This window comes from Limulus polyphemus, unplaced genomic scaffold, assembly GCF_000517525.1.
Source record: "Limulus polyphemus unplaced genomic scaffold, Limulus_polyphemus-2.1.2 Scaffold631, whole genome shotgun sequence".
NCBI classification, from domain to species: Eukaryota; Metazoa; Arthropoda; class Merostomata; order Xiphosura; family Limulidae; genus Limulus; species Limulus polyphemus.
This window is the reverse complement of record NW_013666241.1, coordinates 195,228-207,534: the sequence shown is the minus strand read 5'-3', so window position 1 is coordinate 207,534 and position 12,307 is coordinate 195,228. Positions and strand designations below refer to the sequence as shown.

Sequence of the window (12,307 nt, the reverse complement as noted above, 5' to 3'; positions counted from 1 at the left end):
GGTTTTGTCATCATCAGGTACAAGTCCTGATGATGACAAAACCTTGTCGAAACGTTGTACATTTGCTGTTATGTTACACTTATATTAAAGTTTTTCTTCATTACCCATTCAAGCCGTCTCCAGCCATTATTGTCGGTCAGTCAGTCAATCGTTCACACTTGATGTCTCTGAACTTCGTGAGTTACACGAGTCCAGTTCCAGTATTTCTATTATAATACTTCCTCTTTTGATAGCCTGTTCCTATTTTAGTTGAATTTAATCGCTGACATAGGCGTAAGTAGCTCCTAAATTTACCAGATCAGGCATGGCGTTATGTGTGTGACACAACATCATCCACATCATTATGACGTCAGATAGGTAGGATCCGAATAGGAAAGCCGGGAAGACTCCTATGATCGAAGACACAGAAGTGCATTCGCACCCTATCGACACCTATGAAAAAATAAGTAAGAAATTAGCACACATATGTTTAGAAATTATTACGAAAAAAGCCTTTGTTAAAACAGACTGAAGATACCAATTACCTGTAGGAAAGAGGACGACTTTTCCTCAGAAGAAGAACAGGTGTGTATGCAGTCACATGGTCATCGTATGTTTTAACCGTTTATTCAAAGACACCAATATGTAGGATGTTCTTGAGAAAGGAAATTTTACATTACTGTTGTTTATTTATTTTGTGTATTGCTAGTTTTATCCGGAATAGTTTTTGGTTTCCCGTCATTTTTGACGGGCTTGTACGTTAGTATGTATGTATATAGAAAAAGAGACAGAGAGAAGAATATGGCTGCTATTTTTTATTCGTTTTTTTATAACTAGATACTAATTACTAAGTAGTTTTCCATTTAATCTTTTCTAAAAAAAAGGAAGTAAATTTAGAGATGCTAATATCAATCCTTCAAACACAATGCAAAAAAAAAAGATAGTAAGGAGAGTATTTGCATCATCCCAACATAATAACACAGGCGCACAGTGTAGTAGAATGTTAACATTCATAAATACGATACATTACACTCAATTGTGCTTGAATAGTTTTGTATATTGCTATATGTAAATTATTGCCTGTGCTATTACGTAGGGATGGTGCAAATACCCTCTTTACTATCTTGTTTGCATTGTTTTTAAAGGATTGATAATTAGCCATCCACACATTTACTTCCTTAGTTACTCTTTACTTGTTAATTTGTTTTTTTAATGCAGTGTTTCAATAGACTGTATTTATAACCAAGTTCTAAATACAGTGAGTTTCCAACTGTAACATTTATTGTTTATCTATTATCGGTTGGTAATTCCCGTTTCACCCTGTACTTAAGCTTTTTAAAAGAACATAAAATGTCTGTAAAAAAGCTAACTTCAAGGGGTAGTTATAACATCGTTTACACTAGAATCATGATTTTTTTAAAATTACTACTAGTTATTAATAATACTTATAAAAGCGAATATTCTGTTTGAAACTATGTTACCTCAGCAAAATTGGTTAACACCATTGTTTTGATATCTAAGTTACCATGTAATAAAAATGTAGCAGTAGAAAGAAAAACAAGAAATTCAAACTTTTTGTTATGATAATTACCGACACTCCCAGAACATGTGGTTCAGTCATTACATAGATATTGTTATAAAAGGAAACGCAGTACAGTATTGTAAAGTTCTGATAACCTATTGTGGAGATATTTAAAATATCATTTCGATGAACAATCTGAGCTATATCTACACAGGCAGTGCTACCACCTGCCTGATACTTTAAATCTGCTGCCGTCTTTAAGGAAAACCCGAGAAAGACTATAATCGATCCTGGGTCTTCTTAATATAGAAGTTAGTGTGCTATCCACTCAACTATGCTATCAAGAAGACCCAGGATCGAATCCTGGTCACTACCACCACAGAATCAGGACTTCCCTGAGGATGATGACAGACGAAACAGGACAAAAGATTAGTTAATATTTAGTATTGAAAAATTATTAACTAATTAATAATTAGAGTTAATGACTATAGAGGCTACTAAACATGACTCAAGTTAAAAAAAATCGTTTCAATGACCATATATATCACTAGTTAAAATCTATAGAACATTAGCACTATCAAACTCAAATTTGTCACAATTCTGGTACGCCAACATACACCATGTGTTTTTTTAAAACCTCCTTGTATAGAATTTTTCATTTATTCGGGTGTATTGCATTTTCAACATAAAACGTTGGCCATGTTAAGAAAGTCATTACGTTCTTCTCGCTCTAGCTACCTATTGTTCTGTGTTATTCACCAGAAGATAGACAACAGTTTTCTCTATCGATAGGTCAGGCAATATTTCGAGGTTACGACCTCCTTTACTTTCTAATGGGAATGGTCAACAGTCAGGTGAAAACGTTAGTCGTCTTAGGAAAATGTGACATTACAGTTTTCAGTATAAAGTGTTTTTCGTTTTTTTCGGGCATGATTACTTGCAATATCTTAGACGATTAATACAATAAGTTCTAAAGCCAACAAAACTGAGCTATCAGAATAGCATATCACCTCTAGTTTATACCTTGCTTGCTATTTAAACAAGACAAATTAAAAATTGAGGATTTAAAAACCTGTAAATGGAGACAGTAAAAAAAGTAAGGAAACAAGGCTGGAAATACTATAAGGTAGCTAACTTTATACATTGTAATGATAATAAACAGCTAGTAGCTAGCTGATACAGTTCATGGTGATTTACTGTAGCTATTGACTATCTGATCGCATTAGTTCGAGATGTAAAATGTTACCCTGCAGCTGGAGATTGTCATGGAAATTTGTTTGAAAATATAGTAAGCATTTATAGTTTCTATGTAACTAAATGCTCTATATATAATGCACAGCAATGGTCAAATATATACCTAGACTAAGACACAACCCCCAATAAGTGCGTATAACATTTTACCAGCAGAAAAGCAGCCTTTTTAAATAAAACATATATGTCTAAAACCCCGCTTTAAATAAACTTTCGTGTCTCTTAAAGTAATTACTCTACAAATGTGTGTCATAAAAATTCATATTATGAGTATTTGTTACAATCATCTAATGTTCATCTGTTATCGGCTGGTAATTCCTGTTTCACACTGTACTTAAGCTTTTTCAAGGAACACCTGATATTTGTAATAAAGCTAAATTCAATGGGTAATGATAACATCGTTTACACCATAATTATATTTTTTAGTTTATGTAAAATATAGAAGAAACAAATCGACTTTTCAATACTCCTACGACCTTCGCAGTACCTTATTTAGTATTATACAAAAGGTTTGGGTGCAATATACCAAGCTGTTTTTGTTGTAGGCTGGCAAGAGAATAATAATAAGAATTATTAAGGGGCCGTTTTGGTGGATTTTCTTTCCCTTGTAAGTCTAAAATGCGTACTTTTTTGTGCATTTCTATATGTGTACAGCCTTAGCAGTCAATAGTAAAGGTTTTAAAGTGTTGTTTGATCTGAATCTTTTGTGTAAGGTACTTTTTGCCCGAAAGTTCTATTTGGGTTTTGTGCAATTCCTTGCGATCCCTATTATGAACCACTATTGTGGTTCATGATACATTCAGTGATATCCTTACAGTTAAAGAAAGCATATATAAAACGGTTGCCTCTTTTTACAAAAAAAATCTTTCAAACGCAACTCTTTATCAGCTAAATTCCTGTCCCGAACTTCAATTCTGCATCCTGGTAAAAATACACATCACCGTACAAGTTAATCAATAGCTTCAATCACTTTTAATTGACAAGCACACGTCACAAAGCAGCACAGTAGCGTCCCCTCTCTTCTTGTTATAGTAAAACTACAGTAACACAACAGCAGTGGTTTCTATTACAGTAAAATTTTAAACATTAATCATTATTAGTACACACTACACAGTGGCGTGAGAGAGAGGTGAAGAGACAGATTCTTATCTCCCATGGATCCCCCCCCCCCGGCAAAAAAATCTCTTCCATGATTACGACGACGACTGAAACAGTTCAACTTATCTTTAACAACTTCGTGTGATTTGAAGTTTGGTTCAGTATGTTTGTTGTTAAGCGCTAAGCTACATATACTCAATAAACAATTATGGGTGTCCCAGGCATTATTACAGTCTCTATATCTGTGGATTACATGTTTCTGTTCACAGAGGGTGTACATAATCACCACGTGGCGTGAGAATAGACCATAAGTTGTCCGAGAGAGTATGTAGGGTAACATTGTAAGCCTTAAGAACAGTAATTACACGAAACCCCTCTTTAAAAATTGCTTTCCAGTGGCACAGCAGTATGTCTGTGGACTTACAACGCTAGAAATCGGGTTTCGATACCCGTGGTGGGCAGAAAACAGATCGCCCATTCTGTAGCTTTGTACTTAAACTACAAATAAAAAAATCTTAAAAATTTCTTTGAAAGGCGTTGTGTCATCACAATATTTTTGTTTTGCTTTTGTGATTACAATAACCTCCCACCGTAATATGTTAAAACTCGACAATGAGATGTAGTACCTAATTATTATGGTCAGCCATAGTCTCTGTCCCTCTTAATTTTGGCTAACAAGAAATCGGTTTCAGACGTGAAAACACTTAGACTCTGACAAGGGTGTCCATAGAAATTTCCCCATGGGGTGTGGAAGAAGCAAAGTGTAAATCAACATAATATATATTGTTACGTCTCTGTATGTTTGTTTGTTAATTCTTCTAAGATACAAGTCCTTTCTTTATAAAACTTGTTTATTCTTTCCTCAATACAACTTTGTAATGTACTTAATTTTCACAGTTACACACACACACTATAGTTCACAACAATTCACTCACTTTCTATCGCGCTTAGACTTAATTGTCCGTCCCCGCCAACTATAGTTCCGATCTCTGTGTCTGCTATCCTCGGTTCCCACCGACCGTAATCGCTGTCTTTCTTTCTCTCTGCCTTGTCTCTGTCTCCACTACTGCTTCGACTGCGACTGTCTCTCTCACTGTCTAGCGCACTTATATACGATGATACTGCCTGTTCTAGAAACTTAACTCGTGCTACCAGCGACAATTGACTCCCGCTGTCGCAAAGCACTAGCTAATCTTCTAGAATATTCGTCACGTGACCCCGCTGTCGTAACACACTAGCGAATCTTCTAGAATACTCGTCACTTGACCCCCACCGTCGTAACACTATGTTAAACAATCTGATAGACCTAAGTAAAACTCTAAGAGACTTAAATTAAACACGCTGACAGACTTAAGTTAAACACTCTGACAGACCTAAATTAAACACTATGGCAGATCTAATTTAAACCCTCAGAAACACTAAAGTTAAACAATCTGAAAGCCCTAAGTTAAACACTAAGACATCCTTAAGTTAAATACTCTGGCAGACATAAATTAAGCATTCTCACAGACCAAAGTTAAACATTGACAGGTTTAAATTAAACACTCTGACAGATTAAAAGTAAATAATTTCCCAGACCTAAATTAAACAGTCTGACAGACCTAAGTTAAATTCCGTGACGAACCTAAGTTAAACACTCTGACAGAACTTCATTGAACATTCTGAAAGAAGAGTAATTACTTAGGTCTATGTTCAACATAGGTCTTTCAGAGTGTTTAACGTAGGTCTGTCAGTTTTAATTTAGGTTTATCATAGTGTTTAACTTATTTCTATTAGAATGTATAACTTAGATCTATCATGGTTTAAATTAGGTGTTTAATTAAGGTGTGTCTGTGTGTTTAACTTAGGTCCGTCAGAATGTGTAACTTAGGTATGTCAGAGTATTTAACTTAGGTCTGTCAAAATGATTACCTTAGGTCTGTCAGAGAGTTTACATTAGATTTGTCAGAGTGTTTAACTTAAGTCATTCAGAGTGTTTAAATTAAGTCTGTCAAAGTTTAATTTAGTTATTTCAGAGTGTTTAACTTAGGTCAGTCAGAGTGATTAATTTAGTTCTGTCAGATTGTTTAACCTGGGTTTTTCACAGTGTTTAACTTAGATCTGTCAAAGTGTTTAACTTTGGTCTGTCAGAGTATTTAACTTAGGTCTGCCAGAGTGTTTTATTTAGGTCCGTCAGACTGTTTATCTTAGGTACGTCACAGTGTTTAACTTAGGTCTGTCAGAGTGTTTAACTTTGGTCTGTCAGAGTACTTAACGTAGGTCTGCCAGTATGTTTAACTAGGTCTGTCAAATTGCTTAATTTAGGTCTTTCACCGTGTTTAACTTAGGTCCGTCAGCGAGTTTAATTTAGGTCTGTCATAGTGTTTAAATTAGGTTAGTCACGGAATTTAACTTAGGTCTGTCAGACTGTTTAATTTAGGTCTGTGAAATTCTTTAACTTAAAACTGTCAGAATGTTTAACTTAGATCTCTCTTAGGAGAGTGTTTAACTTGGGTCTCTCAGAGTGTTTAATTTAGGTCTCTCAGAGTCTTTAATTTAGGTCTCTCATATTGTTTAACTTAGGTATTTCCCAGTGTTTAAATTAGGTCACTTAGAGTGTTTAACTTATGTCTCTCATAGTGTTTAAATTAGTTCTCTCAGAGTTTAACTTATGTCTGTCAGAGAGTTTAATGTAGGTCTGTTAGCGTTTTACTTAGGTCTGTAAGAATGTTTAACTTAGGTCTGTCGGAGTGTTTAACTTAGGTCAATCAGAGTATTTCACAGTGTTTAATTTAGGTATGTTTTTGAGTTTAAATTTGGTCTGTCAGAGTAGTTAACTTAAGACTGCAAGAGTGTATAACTTTGGTATGTCAAGTTAGGTCTGTCAGTATACTTAATTTACGTCTGCCAGAGTGTTTAACTTACGTCTTACAGAGTGTTTAACTTAGGTCTGTTAGAGTTTAACTTAAATGAGTCAGAGTGTTTAACTTCTGTCTGTAAATGTTTAAGTTGGGTCTCTCAAAGGGTTTAACTTAAGTCTGTCAGGATGTTTAATTTAAGTCTGTCAGCCTTTAACTTAGGTCTGTCAGTTTGTTTAATTTAGGTTTGTTAGAGTGTTTAACATAGAACTGTCAGAGTGTTTAATGTACGTCTATCAGAATGTTTAACTTTGGTATGTCAGATTATTTAACTTAGGTCTGTCCGAGTGTTTAATTCTGATCTGTCAGAGTTTTTAATTTAGGTCTGTCAGAATGTTTAATTTTTGTATGTCAGAGTATTTATTTTAGGTCTGCCAGAGTGTTTAATTTAGATCTGTCAGAGTGTTTAACTGATGTCTTTTAGAAACACTGTGACAAACCTAAATTAAACATTCTGAAAAACGTAATTTAAACTTTGAAAGACTTAAATTAAACACTTTGAATGTCTTAAGTTAAACACTCTGATAGACCTAAGGCAAACACTGTGACACATCTAAATTAAACAGTCTGACAGACCTAAGATAAACACTCTGACAGACCTAAGTTAAACGTTGACAGACCTAGGTTAAACACCCTGACGGACCTACATTAAAGTCTCTGACATAATTCATTATGTAATTTAAACACCCTGAATAACCTAAGCTAAACACTCTGACGGACCTACATTAAACTCTCTGACATACCTAAGTAAAACTCTGAGAGATCTAATTTAAACACTCCAACAGACCTAAGTTAAACACTATGAAAGACCTAAATAAAACTTTCTGAAAGACTTAATTTAAAAACTGTGAGAGACCTAAATTAAGTACTCTGACAGACCGAAGTTAAACACTCTGACAGACCTAAGGTAAAAACTTTGATAGAACTAAATTAAACACTCGGAAAAACCTAAATTATACAGTCTGACAGACCTAAGTTAAACACTCTGACAGACCTAATTTATACATTCTGACATACCAAAGTTAAAACACTGACAGACCTAAATTAAACACTCTGAATGATTTAAGTTATAAAATTTGACAGTTCTAAGGAAAACTCTCTGACAGACCTAAGGTAAACACTTTTATAGACCTAAACAGATAAACAGACAAACAATCTGAAATACCTATATTAAACACTTTAACAGACCTAAGTTAAACACTCTGACAGACATAAGTTAAACATTCTGAATGACCTAAATTAAACACTCTCGTAGACCTAAATTACAGTTAAACACTTACACACCTATGTTAATATTTACGAGAGACCTAAATTAAAAACTCTAAAAGACCTAAGTTAAACACTTTGAAAGACTTAAGTTAAACACTCTGACAAACTTCAATCAAACAGTTAAAAACTTCTACAGACTTATGTTAATATTTACGAGAGACCTAAGTTAAACACTCTGGCAGACGTAAATTAAATACTCTCACAGATTTAAATTAAACACTTGGACAGACCTAAGTTAAATCTGACAGACCCAAGTTAAATACTCTGACAACCAAAATTAAACACTCTGACAGAACTAAGTTAAACACTCAGAAAATCAAAAGTTAAACTGTAAGAGACCTAAATAAACACATTGACAGACTTAAATTAAACACTCTGACAGACAGACCTAAATAAACACTTTGACAGACTTAAATTAAACACTCTGGCAGACCTAAGTTAAATACTCTAACAAACCAAAGTTAAACCTTCTAACAGTCCTAGGTTAAACACTCTGACAGACCTAAATTAAACAGTCTGACAGAACAAATTAAACACTCTGACCGTCCTAAATTAAACAGTTTGGCAGACCTAAGTTAAACACTCTGAGAGGCATAAGTTAAATACTCTGAAAGACTGACCTAAATTAAGCACTCTAACAGACGTAAGTTAATATTTACGGGAGATATAAATTAAACACTCCGACAGACCTAAATTAAACACTCTGGCAGACCTAAATTAAGCACTCTAACAGACGTAAGTTAATATTTACGGGAGATATAAATTAAACACTCCGACAGACCTAAATTAAACACTCTGGCAGACCTAAGTTAAATACTCTAACAAACCAAAGTTAACCCTTCTATTAGACTTAAGTTAAATATTCTGACAGACCTAAATTAAACCGTCTGACAGACCTACGTTTAACACTCTGACAGACCAAAATTAAACACTCTCACAGACCTAAGTTAAACAGTCTGGCAGACCTAAGTTAATCTCCCTGATAGACCTAAGTTAAATACTCTGAGAGAAAAAGTTAATGACAGACCTAGGTTAAATCTAACAGACCTATTATAAACAATCTGAAATACCTCTATTAAACACACTGACTGACCTAAGTTAAACTCTCTGATAGACCTAAATTAAAAACTCTAAAAATCATTCACTCTGACAGACCTAGATTAATTTTTCTCACACCCTAATTTAACTACACTTACAGACAAAAGTTAAAAAATCTGACAGATCTAAGTTAAACACTCTGACATACCTAAGTAAAACTCTAACAGACCTAAATTAAACACTCTGACAGACATACTTTAATCAATCTGAAAGACCTAACTTAAACACTCTGACAAACCTCAATCAAACAGTTAAACACTTTTACAGACCTTTGTTAATATTTACGAGAGACCTAAGTTAAACACTCTAACAAACCTAAATAAAACAGTATGACATACCTAAGTTAAACACTCTGGCAGAACTAAATTAAGTACTCTAACAGACTTAAATTAAACACTTGGACAGACCTAAGTTAAATCTGACAGACCCAAGTTAAATACTCTGACATACCAAAGTTAAACATTTTGGCAGACCTAAACTAAATACTCTAACAGACTTGAATTAAACACTTGGTTGGACAAACCTAACTTAATAAATCTGAAAGACTTAAGTTAAACATTCTGACAGATCTAAGTTAAACACTTTACAAGACCTAAGTTGGACCCTCTGAGAGACCTAAATTAAACACTCTAAAATCCTCCACTCTTACAGCCTAAATTAAACACTCTGACAAACTTAAGTTAAACACTCTGACAAAACTAAATTAAACACTCTGACAGACATAAAGTAAACACTATGACGGGCTTACGTTAAACTATGACAGACTTAAATTAAACACTCTGACAGACTTAAGTTAAACATTTTGACAGATCTAAGTTATACACTTTAACAGACCTAAGTTGGACCCTCTGAGAGACCTAAATTAAACACTCTAAAATCCTCCACTCATACAACCTAAATTAAACACTCTGACAAACCTAAGTTAAACACTCTGACACAACTAGATTAAACACTCTGACAGATATAAAGTAAACACTCTGACGGGCCTACGTTAAACAATCTGAAAGACCTAAATTAAAAACTCCGACAAACCTCAATCAAACAGTTAAACACTTTTACAGAACTATGTTAATATTTACGAGAGACCTAAGTTAAACACTCTGACAAACCTAAATAAAACAGTATGACATACCTAAGTTAAACACTGTGGCAGACCTAAACTAAATACTCTAACAGACTTAAATTAAACACTTGAACAGACCTAAGTTAATCAATCGAAAATACTTAAGTTAAACAGTATGATAGACCTAAGTTAAACACACTGACAAACATCAATTAAACAGTCTGACAGACGTAAGTTAAACAATGTGACAAACCTAAGTTAAACACTCTGAAAGACCTAAGTAAAACTTCGACAGACTTAAATTAAACACTCTGAATGACTTAACTTAAACACTCTAATACACCTAAGGTAAACACTCTGACAGACCTAAGTTAAACTGTATGATAGACCTAAGTTAAATACTCTGCAAGACCTAAATTAAACACTCTGACCAACCTACACTCAACACTCTGACACACCTAAATTAAACACTCTTACAGACATAAAGTAAACACTCTGACGGGCCTACGTTAAACTATGACAGACTTAAATTAAACACTTTTACAGACTTAAGTTAAACATTCTGTTAAACACTTTAACAGACCTAAGTTGAACCATTTGTGAGACCTAAATTAAACACTCTAAAAATCCTCCACTCTGACAACCTAAATTAAACATTTTGCAGACCTAATTTAACTACTCTGACAGACCAAAGTTTAAGAATCTGACAGACCTAAATCAAACAGACTGGCAGACCTAAGTTAAACTCCCTGATAAACCTAAGTTAAATACCCAGAGAGAAAAAGTTAAACACAATGACAGATCTAGGTTAATTCTAACAGACGTATTATAAACAATCTGAAATACCTTTATTAAACACACAGACTGACCTAAGTTAAACACTCTGACAGACTTAAATTAAACACTTTGACAGACTTAAGTTAAACCTTCTGATAGACCCAAATTAATTACTATGGCACATCTAATTTAACTACTCTTACAGACCAAAGTTAAAGAATCTGACAGACCTAAGTTAAACACTCAGACAAACTTACGTTAAACTCTAACAGACCTAAATTAAACACTCTGACAAGCATCAATCAAACAGTTAAACACTTTTACAGACCTAAGTTAAACACTCTGACACACGTAAATTAAACACTCTATCAGACCTAAGTTAAACACTCTAACAGACCTAAATTAACGACTCTGAAAGACATAAATTAACGCTTTGGCACACCTACGTTAAACTATGACAGACCTAAGTTAAATACTCTGAGAGAAAAAAGTTAAACACAATGGCAGACCTAGGTTAAATCTGACAGACCTAAGATAAACAATCTGAAATGCCTATATTATACACTCTAACACACCTAATTTAAACAGTCTGACAGACCTAAATTAAACACTCTGACAAACATAAGTTAGACAATTTGAAAGACTTAAGTTAAACACTCTGACACACCTAAGTTAAACCGTCTGACAGACCTAAATAAAAAAGTTAAATACTTTTACAGACCTATGTTAATATTTACAAGAGACCTATATTAAACATTCTGAAAGACCTAATTTAAAAACTCTGAGAGTCTTTTATTAAACACTCTGGCAGACCTAAGTTAAATACTCTAACAGAACTACATTGACCACTCTGAAAGTCATAAATTAACACTTTGGAACACCTACGTTAAACTATGACAGACCTAAGTTAAACACCCTGATAGACCTAAGTTAAATACTCTGAGAGAAAAAGTTAAACACAATGGCAGACCTAGGTTAAATCTGACAGACCTAAGATAAACAATCTGAAATACCTATATTAAACACTCTGACACACCTAATTTAAACACTCTGACAGACCTATGTTGAACACTTTGAGACAACTAAATTAAACACTCTGACAGACCTAAGTAAAACACTCTGACACACCTAAATTAAACACTTTGACAGACCAAAACTATATAGTCTGACAGACCTAAGTTCAACACTCTGGCAGGCCTAAATTAAATACTCTAACAGGCTTAAATTAAACACTCAGAATGACCTAAGTTAATCACTCTGAAAGATACATGTTAAACACTCTGACAAACTTAAGTTAAACACTCTGTCAGACCTAAGTTAAACAGTATGAAAGACCTAAGTTAAACACTCTGT

The 12,307-nt window shown here is 33.9% G+C and overlaps 1 protein-coding gene across 1 annotated transcript in view; it reads right to left on the bottom strand.

Moving 5' to 3' along the window:
* Positions 1-91: 91 nt before the first annotated feature.
* Positions 92-12,307, bottom strand: part of LOC106459582 — a 36,610-nt gene continuing 24,394 nt past the window's right edge. The window contains exon 6 of the mRNA XM_022386095.1: positions 92-432. Within this exon, the coding sequence (XP_022241803.1) occupies positions 256-432 (177 nt within the window). The 3' untranslated portion in view covers positions 92-255. The remainder of the gene's footprint in view (positions 433-12,307) is intronic.